Raw genomic sequence first — 12890 nt, 5'->3', positions numbered from 1 at the left:
TAGTAGCTCTTTGAAGATGGTGTGTTTAGATCAATGATTTCTTTCGGGCCCAAATCTTTCCATTTTTGATGTCGTACGCTACATGTATGTACACAAAATTGTAGACGTACATCAATAATGTACTAAAGAGAAAGCAACTTCTCCGAAATCAGCACAATCTACCTTTAATCTCTTTTCACAGTGTTGGGAGACCTACATTGGACAAGAGTTCTACAAACTTGCCCTCACTAACTTCATCATCACATCCGCTTCAGCCATTGCCGTGGAAACAGGGAGAAAGTGAGCCCCTCCCCTTCCCCACACACACCAACACACACACACACACACACACACACGCCCACACAGTGTCATCTCACGGATTCGCTGGAAAGGTATTGGAGAGAAAATTGGCAAGGCAAATTTCAACATTCCCAAGAGCATACTGGACCTTATCTACACTCAGGCTTTACTATGGTAAGCCGTTAGTAGTCACATGACCTGTGTACACTATCATGTGATCAACCTCTGCATTGCAGGCTTGGATTTGTCTTCACCCCCCTCTCCCCCGCCATCATTCTAGCCACCACTTTCCTGCTCTTTTACGTCAAAAAAGTTAGTTTTTCCCGATCAATATAATTATTGATAATTATTTTGTGTCCTACAGTACAGTCTGATTTGGAACCTGGTCCCGACCAAGCGCAAGTCGTTTCGTGCAGCGAGAACCAACTTCGTCTTCATTGCTCTGATGTTGGGCACTCTGTTCATGGTCATCATTGTTATAGGATTCGCCATTGCAAGGTACGATACTGCTTTTTTTTTTTTTTTACAAATTAGGACCATAATATACTACAGAAATTATAAACCGGGTGTAAGCAAAGTTTGAATTATATTCACAATAATTGTTCAGTGACTGCTCTATATAGCTGCTGTGTTATAGCCCCTCCCCCTCTCCCTCCCACAGTTTGCGTCCCAGCAGTAATTGCGGTCCATTCCGTGGGCGTACGTACATGTATAGTATCATCACCGACTTGATTGCAGACATTGAGGATTGTTCTGGTAGAGCAGCTCTCGAATATTTCGGTTCCTTTGGGTTCCTGATACCTGTGTTCGTATTTCTAACGTGAGTGTCAGTGTAGTCATGGTTACAGTGTTGATTGTATTTGCAGCATATTTTGTATAATTTGACAGTTGCATAACAATGGTAATCTTGCGTTTTCCCCCAAATTTTGGTAGCTATCTTTGAGAGCCCGTAATTTGTGTTCAGATTGTCCAATTTCAAATTGATTGATGCATTTAACAGCTCTCGGAATAAACTTTCTAATGATGTTTGGTAGAAATCCAACAATTTCAACAATAATTTATACCTATAATTATAACTATAATTAAGTCTAGTGTGTTGCTTTCTCAGGTTGATAATTTATGCTCAGCAAGTGACCTTACAAGCCAGAAAGAAGAGATTTGAGCTTATCAAGAAACAGCTCATCCTGGTAAGTTCACTCCATACACAGTTGAGACCACACACCCTTACATTATTGCTCGTAGGAGGGGGCGAATGTGACCCACATAGTGGGTACTCTGGACGATGTGCTCAGTAGAGTCACTGCAACCAAGGAGGCTCACTTGAGCTACATAGATCAGGACAACATCAAGACGAGGATGGAGCGTGTGCGTAATAGCAGTGTGGGCACTGTAGAGCTCGTGTCCCAACTGTAACTCATCATTCAAGAATAAACTCATCTACTATAGTGACACTTTTAACTCATTAATTTGCTCATATTTTTTATTCACAGTAGTGTTAGTTGTGTGCTCGTTAATATTCATTATAAGTATGTGTGTGAAATGTGATAATAAAAATTTAATCATTATTTGTGATACCTAACACACTCTCAAATATGTTTTTGTTAACAATACGTCCATATCTCAAACTGTACATGAAGTGAGTTCTTTCTCCGATGACCTCTAATCTCTGAACAGCCCCGCCTACATTAGAATCGGCAAACGGTACCACACTTAATAATGGGTACTCCAAATTTCGTCTTCCTCCCATAAACGTTAGTGTGGACACTCGAAGCTTGTCTCCAATTACAGCCATCTCCCCGGCCACTCGAGTAAAGTAGTAGCTCAGGACACTCAGTACTCCAGCTGTACCCACGGAGGACAGTGTAGCGTAGGTGAGGGTGGGCCCGGATATAACCCCAGTGCTGTACCACCAACACAGCGGAGGTATGAGGAGGAACATCGTCGAGACTTGGTAGAGCTTGAAGCGAGAGACGAAGCGAAAGTGACGCATTGTAGGCCACCTATAAATGACGACAGACTCGTTAGTGGCTGAGGTTACGTATGATTGTTGGGGGATGGGATTCTCTTCTTGTCTTGAGAGAGATTTGTAGGATAATCTTGGCACGTGCAGTTGCTTTACACCCATTCTTAGTATTGGGGAGACCAAGAATCGCTTGCAAATGGAACAAAAATACATTTTTTCACTCTACTGTTTCAGCATTAATTAAATGTTGACTTGGCACTTTTTTGTTACCACGCTGAAATTTAACCCTTTGAGCACGTAACATAATAACATGCCGAATTTCTTCAAATAAAACACGAAGAAAGTTATCTCGCTTGTCTGGGGGCCACATTAAGGAAAAATCATGGAGTACCCCCAGACCAGCTATCTCGCCACGTGTACGTCTTCTATTGGTGTTTGTTTGTGAGGAGACACAAAGCTTATTGTTGAAGATCCAAGCCAAGTACTGGAGCTGCCATGAACATCTTCAGACTAGTGGGAGACCTGTCCCACTTACTGGCCATCATTATCCTGATAGCAAAGATATGGAGGACAAGATCATGTGCAGGTATAAAAAATGACACAATCAGTTACCTTCCCTCAAAACCAGAAGAGTACACATACACAGAGCTTTCAGACTACTGTGTATTACTTGGATACAATCACGACATTACAGCATGTATAATTATGAGCTAATTCCTCTGTGTAGGTATCTCTGGGAAGAGTCAACTTCTGTTTGCTCTGGTTTTCACAACAAGGTATCTCGATCTCTTCACTAACTTTGTGTCTCCGTACAACACGACCATGAAGGTGTTCTTCCTGGGGACGGCCTTCGGTACTCTATACCTCGTCTTCTTCAAGTTCAAGGCAACGTACGATTCTAACCACGACACGTTCAGGGCCGAGTTCCTCGTCATACCAGCCGTGGGGTTGGCCCTGCTCGTTAACCACGACTTCTCTACGATGGAGGTAGGGGTGGGGGGATTTCTCAGTGTCCAGCTGGCATACTATTAGAACAATATAGTATATAGTGATGGCTGCTGGTAAGCTTACTTGTCAATTTTGATCACCCTAATGTTGGAGCTAAGGCCAGAGACAAGGTAGTCAATTTTTGCAAAGGTTCCCAACTACTAGTAAAACACGAAGCTATTTTTAAGGCTAAAGGTAAACGAGGCTCTCTCTAGATGAAATGATAGGATACTCTAGTTAATAGTACGGCATAAGGCCTTGAGCTGACCAATAATACAAGCTCTTATACACATCACAAGCAGATTACTTGTACACCAACAAGTTAATTTCCCTATTGTATATATACACATCCCTCTCTCCCACAACACACACACCACACATTCTGCAGATTCTATGGACCTTTTCCATCTACCTCGAGAGTGTGGCCATCATGCCCCAGCTATACATGATCTCTAAGACAGGGGAGGCTGAAACCATCACCTCTCATTACCTCTTTGCCCTCGGGGCCTACCGTGCTCTGTACATTATCAACTGGGGCTATAGATTCTACATGGAGGATTTCTACGATTGGATTGCCATTGTGGCTGGCTGTGTGCAGACTGCCCTCTATTGTGATTTCTTCTATCTCTATATCACCAAAGGTAATTGTGTTCTCATTAATAGTTACTGTGTACATTATATGCAACGTGTTTATTGTGTGTTAATTTGTTGTTTTCAAAATTTCATTTTTCAGTCATGAAAGGCAAAGAGCTGAAGTTGCCAGCATAAAAGACCAACTACCTGTATATATTATATATAGGACCATGTAGGATAGTGTACAGAACTGTTCTAATCAATTTACATGACACTGGTTACTTTGTAGAATGATGTTTTTCCACTGATGTTGATGCTGATTGTACTGAGCATGCGCAGGGGAGAGCTCATTCATAGACCGTAATTGAAAATTCGGTTTATTGGATAATAATTTTAGAGTATTCCATCACATGACAAATTAAATATTCTTAGCTGACGACCTTTAGAGATTTCTTGCATCATGCATGTCAACAAACTAACCATCTGACGTACCTACCTGAGTATAAAGTGGATCACTGCTATTGTTAGCCTATTTTCAGAGAGATGGGAGCTTCACACACTACCTGCGTGTTTTGGGCAGCTCAAGAGGGCCGAACGACCGATCTAGTGTATCATTTAGACTCTGTGGACAAGAAGAGAGCTCTGTCACTAACATACACTGATAAGAAATGGACTCCCCTCCATGCAGCCGTGATGAGGGGCCATCAGCAATGTGTCAGGATATTGTATGAATCAGGTACGGGATTGTATTAATGTGTGTACTGTGTTGGTAGAAGCGAGTTGAGTTTGAGTGAGGAGGCACCGTAAAAGATACTGGTGACACGCCCACTCTTTTTATGGAAGGGTTTTTCCCCCTCTATGCACCCGTACAAACACAGATATTATGTCGTCATTATGCTCAGCATAACACATGTGATTTATCACCATTATACTCTCTCCCTTGTCTACTCTTCCTCTCCTATATAATACAGGGGCAAAGTTGACTGTTCGTGACAAGGATGGGTATGCTCCTATTCATTTGGCCGCTAATTACCAGCACTTGTACTGCCTCCGACTCCTCGTCCAACTGGGTGCCTCTGTTGCCATGGAGACAAAGTAAGGGTGTAAATAATGGATAGCTACACAAATGTTATAAGTTAATTTGCACGTATTAAAAGTGTGTGGCTGTATGGATACATTTATTTTCCATTAACGTTATTGTAGTCAATTACACACACTCCATTTATTTGATCCTAACTCAACTTATGGGCGGTCAAAGAGAGCTTTTACAACAAGCCAATAAACCCACACCTGAACACACAGGTTTGGAGTGACACCTCTCCATCTTGCTGCCTCAGTGGGAAACTCCCTCATTACCGAGGAGATTGTCAAACAGGGGGCCTACATTGATGCCCAAGAGTCTTGGGGGCAGTCCCCTCTAATTATCGCCGCTACTAAAAGCCGACTGCACACAATGGCGACTCTATTGAGACTCGGCGCTGACACGGAGATACGAGACTATCACCATGGTTACACGGCTCTCCACGTTGCCGTCAACACGAGGGACGAGGAGAACGTGTTAGTGCTGCTCGACACGGGAGCTAGGCTAGAGGCAACTGACAAGGAAGGACTGACTCCACTCGGGCTGGCACTGAGAAACAAGTTCTATCGTGTTGTACCTCTTCTGATTGAATACGGGGGAAAGTTGGGGGACGAGGATAGGAAGTTACTGCCCCACCCACTCCAGGAGTGTATCGACAGGATGGCAGGTGATTATATAGTCCATTATAGCCCTAAGGCTCGTACCAGCTAGTGGCAAAGTGCATATAGTCAATAATTAGCAAAGTGCATTCCATTAACGTGGTGTACAAATAATAGATGAAAGTAATACATATTATTGCCCAGTTCCTGGTACTGTACTTGTACTGTGAAGCCTGCCATTGTTTGGTTCCTGTGACTGCTAGTTTAGGGATTCTTTGTTTATGGAAGTTACTACCCATACCCCCTCTACTGTGTGTGTGTGTGTGTGTGTGTGTGTGTGTGTGTGTGCTTCTGTATGCATTAGACTACAATATCACATTAGTATGTGTACAAGTGTGTAACTGTTTTGTCTTTCCCTGTAGACACTCCACTGTTGCAGTAGTATGTGTACAAGTGTGTAACTGTTTTGTCTTTCCCTGTAGACACTCCACTGTCTCTGCAACAGTTGTCCAGAGTGAACCTTCGCAAGAGTCTTGGGCCCTCTAAGATGGACCAGCTCTCTGAGCTAGGACTGGAGCCTGACTTCGAGGCATACGTTCGCTCCATCCTGGACATTTGTGAGGGAGGGGATATCAAGCGAGTGGCAGTGCAGGCACAGGCCGTGGAGGTCAAGGGGCAAGTCCCCTTTAACAAAGGAACCTTGTAGTTACCCACCCACCCAACTGCAATGGACCAATTATGTGTTTGATGTTCGTCTATATAAGTATACTGTACATATCATTATAGCTATTATAATAATTATGTTCTGTTTATTCATTATAAAGATTTATGAAGTGTATGTACATATATTTTTTCACTTTAAAATTGCACAAAAATAAATGACACAAAAATAAATTCAGGTTGAATACAAATATAACAGTTGAATTATATCACAAATAATGAGATGGAACATAGTCACAACTTGTTTTCTCCACGATGGTCACCATAGCCATAACAACTACACCCACTCCCAGGGATAATGCGTCCAAGATGAGGTGTTTAAATGTTTTCACTTCAATTATTTCTGGAGTAATGGAAACCAGAGCTATGTACAGAAATCCTCCTGCTGTGAACGGTAGTAGCCATGACGATACACTGCTCAGATATTCAGCCGTAAGACCAGCAACAACACCAAACAAACCACCAGTAGCTGTCAACATCTGTGCCTTGGCTGCTTCTTTCAGACTAAAACCAGAGTTGATGAGAATGGCAAAGTCTCCAATTTCGTGTGGAATCTCATGACAGAGTATTGCAACAGTTGTTAGGAGGCCGACCATTGGGCTTGCAACGTAGCTAGCGGCGATGGCCAGACCATGAGTGAAATTGTCTGTACAATTAGCCACAAGGTTCAAGTATCCACTAATATCTTTGTCGAACACTTGAGAGATTTTAGTAATGTTCTTGTGTTTTGGAGGTGAATCTTTGAAACTATTGTTCTGTTTCAACGACGTTCCGTTGTGAGTAGTATTGACACTGTTACTGCAGTTGGAGTTCAACACTAAATTATCCGTTTCCACCAGTTCAGTCTGTTTGTTTGTCATCTCCGTATGTTTGACAACCTTCTCCACGATTAGAAACGTCAGCAATCCGGCCATTACCCACAGGCCTATGTACTGATTGCTCGGGTCCGACCAGGCCTCGGGGAGTAAATGTAGAAACACATCGCCTAGCAAACCACCGACTGCAAAGCATAGAATTGCTCTGAATCCAACACTGTCCTTGCAACTAGAGTCGAGTTGTATCCATCGGTTCAGGAACACAGGGAACACGCCACAGGCTCCCACTAAAGCAGATGATAGCAAAGCGTACAACCATGTGCTCATTGTAAGCCTGTCTCTATCGACATGGACCTTCTGTGAATGAATGTGAGCTTCAGCGAGGGATGCGGCACAGAGTAGCAAACACAGCAGTAGTAGGACACATCCCATCTTGTTATTTAAGATATACTGTACTTTACATTTTCCATGGAGGATACATGTACGTACATAGCAACAAAAGCTTTTGTTCACTTCCACGCATGTACTTTTAATGATATTCATGATTGCCAATCCGCAGTATTACCACAATGAGATATTATTGATTGTCCAGATGTTGTTTATTTGCTATAGCTAAGAGTCCACTCTTTATACCTGCAGGTAAACAAAACATACAGATATTATATGTAAAATAAAAGCAAAAACAGCAACTACCTCTTTCAGTTTAGTTTGGGACAAGCTGAGCACATGGCTGGCTAGTGTTCGACATTGCACATCTGCATCATCCGAGGCTACTCCAATGGTCCACTGTAGGGCTTCCCCCAAACCACCCTCCATTTGTGAGCGGAGAGAGTGAGTGGGCGTGGCACTTACGAGCATGGCTAACGAGTACAGGACGCCCTGACGTACATACCTGCAGAGGGAAGATATTGATATCCAACAAACACTTAGCAGTGTGTTTAGTGGGAACTATGTACCGTATAGCGGGCAATTTTCGTATGAACTATCTATTTAAATATTTCGTATTTTTTGTACAGCTCAGGATAGTGACGTTGAACCTATTGCGGCAGAATAATTTAATTATCGTATGATGCTCTACAATACGAAATACATGAATTCCACCATACAAAATAAATACCCGCTATACGGTATGAGCTTATACATGAGCTGTTATGATATCAAGAGTTCATTAGGATTTCTTGATGATATATGTATGACATGTAAACTATGTATGAGCTTATAGTCTCAGTAACTAGAGACTGCTTGAGACCAAATGATATAAAAGTGCTAGAGCTCTAGTCAGCCAACTCATGTCCATGATCTAACTATTAATGTACTGTACATACAATAACCTAATGGTATAAGAAGTAAGTGCCAAGCAATTGCGACAAGCTTTTAGACAGAGGACAACAACTATATAATGGTGCTGTAGTGCTAATGGTAAGTACCAACTAATTACAATAAGCTTTTAGGCAGAGAAACAAAGTTATATCCAAGAATTTCACCTCTGACAATTAAGTACAACAAGACCACTAGCTTACACTGCACTGTGATATCTGAGAGCCCATGTGAAGTCCAGTAGGGCCACACCCATTGCCGGGGATATTGGTGTGTTATTAGCGGCATACATGATCGTACCCAGTGTATAGAGGAGGTTACCTAGCAACAGACTGTCCTGTCCGAGCAAGTCCAACGTACCTATATAGAGTGTGAGTTGTGAGGGTGTGTGAGGTGTGAGGGGGCGTACCTTGGGGACAGTCGTAACTAGACATCAAAGGAAAAAAGAACAACGGTGCAACGTCAGCAAAACGATTGGGGGTAGCAGTAGGAGGTGTTTTTACACGACCCTGTGACAAAGAACCTATTACAACAAGCATCAATTAATTTTTGGTCATACTTTTGAGATGATACGTGTCTTTGCCTTCAACCTCTCCTGGATCACCTCCTCCCACGCCTTCCTCACAGGTGGGCGTACAGTGCCACGCCCACTGGAGCTAGGTGGGCGGGGCTGGGACAGCTCCAGGGCCGATGTAGCAATCACCTAGAGAGAAAAACATGAGTTTTAATTGACATCGATCTAAGCTTTCAGAAAATTCTAAAATTAACATTATTAGATTAAAGAAACTAAAGTTATGGCCGTTTAATTTAACGTTACAAATACCATGAATATATTGCAACAATGAAAACTGATTGGCGCAAAATTAGACAAGACAAGACATTCTATAAAATTAATGGTTGAGTAATCAGAAACAATGCTATAGCTCGGAGCTCTATAATACATACCGACACGAGTACTTCGATTAGGGTAACATTGAGTTAATTAGTCACATGTAGCAATGACTTTACTGTTGAATTATGCATGTGACGAGCTACCCGAGGTACCCGTGTCGTACCTCCTCTGAACACACACATTACTATCATATCCAAACCTCAAGCAAGTCCATTCGTTGTCTGAGGTTGTAGTTAGGGCCATAGAACTCTGTTGTGAGGAAGGGGGCTACTAATCGAGGGCGGCTAACACTGAGGGATACTAGAGAGTTCAGTCGAGTGCTCACAAAGTTCGGGAGAGCATAAAGGTCAGACAAGTGGAGGAGAATCTTGGTCAGCTCAACACAAACCTACGTATGCAGATATCAGCGGCACAATTACATCATAAAACTGCTCAATTTCTGTTTCAATAATTATTATAATGTAAATTGGGTGAAACAAATTGTACCACAATCTTAAGCAGCGCAAAACATTCCATAGCTTTCTCTCACCTCTGACAGATCAGAAGGTTCTTTCCTGATGAGCTCTTCAGCAGCTTTTAATGAGCTCTCCATTTTCAGAGGGTCCTTGGTTGAGAGCAGACCTGGAGCAACACACACACACACACGCATGCACCACACGCACACGCACACGCACGCACACACACACACACACACACACACACACACACACACACACACACACACACACACACACACACACGCACACACACACACACGCACGCACACACACACGCACGCACACACGCACGCACACACACGCACGCACACACACGCACACACACGCATGCACACGCAGGATAGTCATTGCACTGGTAGCTACCTTGTATGAGTGTGCGGAGGTACTGAGGTGGGCGTGATAGCTACCTTGTATGAGTGTGCGGAGGTACTGAGGTGGGCGTGATAGCTACCTTGTATGAGTGTGCGGAGGTACTGAGGTGGGCGTGGCACATTCGAGACAGGGTCATCGCTCATATCATATGGCTTCAGATCATCATCACTGTGTGGTAAGTTATAGCTGAGAATCAAACCACTATTAAGAATCTCACCTATCACTGTCTGAGCAATCCACAGTCTTGACCATCCCTCCTCCGTACCTCTCTCCACCACCCTCACAACCTCCACTACCCTCACAAACGTCACGACCTCCACTACCCTCACAAATGTCACGACCTCCACCACCCTCACAAATGTAACTTCTCTCCTCTCTCAGTTTCTCCAACCCTTCTTGAATCTTAGTCATTGGTCTGGACAACTCTAGTAGTGTCTTCACATCTGCCGTAGCCTCATACTCGAACTGCAACTGTTTGTCTATCTCCATGGGACGAAGTGTGTTCATGATGAACTGGCCCACTGCCATCCCTGTCCTCCGTAGGCCCTCCACTGGGCTGGCTATGTGGGCCTCCATACCGACCATAGTCAGGCGTTGAAGCTCTGTAACAGTTGTGTGTGTGAGGAGAAGCTATAAATTATAGGCATCTGACAGAGCTTCTTCTAAGCTTTCAGAAAATCAGAAAATTGTTGAATTTAGACCATCAGAACTCTAGTTACAAAGCCAACTCTAGTACTAACACACTAGTAATAATAACACACTATTATTTTATTGCACTCACTGGGTTTGAACTCTTCAAATTTATCGCTCTCTTTAAAGCAATTAATCCCTAACATCAAAACTGATGATATCCACAAGTGCTGTCTGTCTGCCATATGTCTGAGAGCCGAACTATCTGACCACACCCCCAAAGCCAGCTTGAGCGTTTCCCCCAGCATATCACATGACCATAGATAGCCAATCAGATTGTAGACGGCATTGGGAGAGGACGGTACTCTGACTAGAACTAGCTTGTGTGTTAGTATGAACTTTGCCCTCTGGTTAATCAGGACGAGATCTCCTAACATGGAATGAAGGAGAGACGGGCGGAGGGACCTGGGTGAGGAACACACAACAGACAGATTTCGATTTTAGGATTTTCTGAAAGCTTAGAAAATTTCCATTAAAATGGTGTGTTTCAATCCAAAATTTCGTTCGGGCCCTAATTTGACATTTTTCTGCCTCGGACCATGGGCTATAATCCATGGTACGGCTGAATTGACAAATACTTTTATCTCTCAAATATGAACTTTGATGATACCATTTGAAAGGTATTTTTCTAAGCTTTCAGTAAAATTTTTGACTTTGGATCCACAGAATTCGCAGCTGAAAGATATGGATTAAACGGAGGGGGTGGAAGTGTAGTTGAACATCTTTCAACAGCCATAACTTGAGTACAGTTGATCCAATGTCAAAAATGTTAGGATTTTCTGAAAGCTTAGAAAATGTCCATTAAAATGGTGTGTTTCAATCCAAAATTTTGTCCGGGCCCTAATTTGTCATTTTTCTGCTTCGGACCATGGGCTATAATCCATGGTACGGCTGAATTGACAAATACTTTTATCTCTCAAATATGAACTTTGATGATACCATTTGAAAGGTATTTTTCTAAGCTTTCAGAAAATCCTAAAATTTTTGACTTTGTTCCCCAAAAGTGTCTGTTATAGGTTACATGTCTGGCTAGTAGTCTCACAGTAGTAGCTACAAGGGTTCAACTCACGATGGTGTTGTGCTGACTATTGTTTCGAGAGCTCCCTCTAGTCCGGCCGCTGGGAGGTGTGAGAAGAGGGACTGCGAGACACGCCCCCATACAGGGTCTCGGGTCACATGATCGATCAGCAGCGACAAGAGAGGACCCAATACAGGCTCTGCAAGCATGGCTCTATAAACAACAGTCAATCAACTTCCCTGAAGCCAGCTCACCTTTCTGTCCCAACACAGAAGCTGTCCCTATTAGGGCAGACAAGAACACTACACTTTCACCTGCAGTAGCAAATACACATTTATAAATTATTTTTTTACAGTACAGAAGTGATTGTACTTACATTTTGAGGTAGCCGCAACGTCTTTTAAACAATCTGCAATACTCAGTCCGACCATTTTAAAGTACTGTGGAGGCAGCAAAGATGGAGAGAGTTGTCGACCGAGGCGATTGGAAAGTGTGTCCGGTAGTCTACAAACCACACCCACCAACTGCTCTAGATCGGCTGAGAGGGGGGCGGGGCTGAGCTCATCTCTGAACAAGGCAGTGAGGCGCCCGGATGTTAGCAATGCTTGCACCTCTGTAGACAGCCAGAGAGCAGCAGACAACCTGTACCAACCAGGACTGCTTAAACTAATCACACACACCTTTATATTGGACAGTCAAAGCATACACTATAAAAGCTAATAAATTAATAAGCTTGATTACTGTAAGGCTGTGCTCCTTATAGCTGAAACACAGACGGCATTGCTTACTCAGATTGTCCAATGCAGGAGTACACCACTCTCAAGGCTGCCTTGGTACCACAGCAGTTGAGCAGATCAGAGGCAGTCTTGGACCCCCCAGACTTGATACCAGCCAGCATACCTACACACAGAGCGCTGTGACATGATTCCAATCGACCCCTCCCGCTTTTCAAAGCCTTCAGATATCTGATCCCACTCTCAATAGCTTCTGCTGAGGCCTCGGAAGACTCAAGAGACTCTGATAACTGGAGTAGCTCAGACTCCATAACGAAGCACGTGGGTGTGTACTGTTCTAAATAATGCCCACT

General features: G+C 43.3%; 4 protein-coding genes across 4 annotated transcripts in view; 2 read left to right on the top strand and 2 right to left on the bottom strand.

The window, feature by feature from the left end:
• The window catches only part of LOC135351727 (transmembrane channel-like protein 7), a 6757-nt gene extending 4825 nt beyond the window's left edge, over positions 1 to 1932 (top strand). The window contains exons 11-17 of the mRNA XM_064550812.1: positions 182 to 279; positions 346 to 453; positions 516 to 591; positions 644 to 777; positions 941 to 1099; positions 1388 to 1466; positions 1522 to 1932. Coding sequence (XP_064406882.1) covers positions 182 to 279; positions 346 to 453; positions 516 to 591; positions 644 to 777; positions 941 to 1099; positions 1388 to 1466; positions 1522 to 1692 — 825 coding nt within the window. The 3' untranslated portion in view covers positions 1693 to 1932. The remainder of the gene's footprint in view (positions 1 to 181; positions 280 to 345; positions 454 to 515; positions 592 to 643; positions 778 to 940; positions 1100 to 1387; positions 1467 to 1521) is intronic.
• A 685-nt stretch (positions 1933 to 2617) lies between these two features.
• Positions 2618 to 6376, top strand: LOC135351752 (ankyrin-1-like). Its single transcript, XM_064550840.1, has 7 exons — positions 2618 to 2828; positions 2970 to 3229; positions 3618 to 3891; positions 4344 to 4538; positions 4774 to 4897; positions 5105 to 5550; positions 5965 to 6376. Exons 1-7 carry the CDS (start codon positions 2738 to 2740, stop codon positions 6186 to 6188), a joined length of 1614 nt encoding a protein of 537 aa, XP_064406910.1. The 5' UTR covers positions 2618 to 2737; the 3' UTR covers positions 6189 to 6376.
• Positions 6308 to 7626, bottom strand: LOC135351742 (zinc transporter ZIP13-like). The gene has a single exon (XM_064550830.1). It carries the CDS (start codon positions 7558 to 7560, stop codon positions 6412 to 6414), a length of 1149 nt encoding a protein of 382 aa, XP_064406900.1. The 5' UTR covers positions 7561 to 7626; the 3' UTR covers positions 6308 to 6411.
• On the bottom strand, positions 7542 to 12890 carry LOC135351731 (telomere length regulation protein TEL2 homolog). The gene is made up of 14 exons (XM_064550816.1): positions 12592 to 12890; positions 12180 to 12445; positions 12058 to 12117; positions 11855 to 12002; positions 10877 to 11190; positions 10313 to 10697; positions 10175 to 10263; positions 9756 to 9847; positions 9426 to 9614; positions 8894 to 9037; positions 8744 to 8843; positions 8538 to 8694; positions 7711 to 7909; positions 7542 to 7650 (listed from the first exon to the last, which is right to left on the bottom strand). Exons 1-14 carry the CDS (start codon positions 12846 to 12848, stop codon positions 7645 to 7647), a joined length of 2406 nt encoding a protein of 801 aa, XP_064406886.1. The 5' UTR covers positions 12849 to 12890; the 3' UTR covers positions 7542 to 7644.

This window comes from Halichondria panicea, chromosome 17, assembly GCF_963675165.1.
Source record: "Halichondria panicea chromosome 17, odHalPani1.1, whole genome shotgun sequence".
NCBI lineage: Eukaryota > Metazoa > Porifera > Demospongiae > Suberitida > Halichondriidae > Halichondria > Halichondria panicea.
This window is presented reverse-complemented; position numbering and strand designations above follow the sequence as displayed.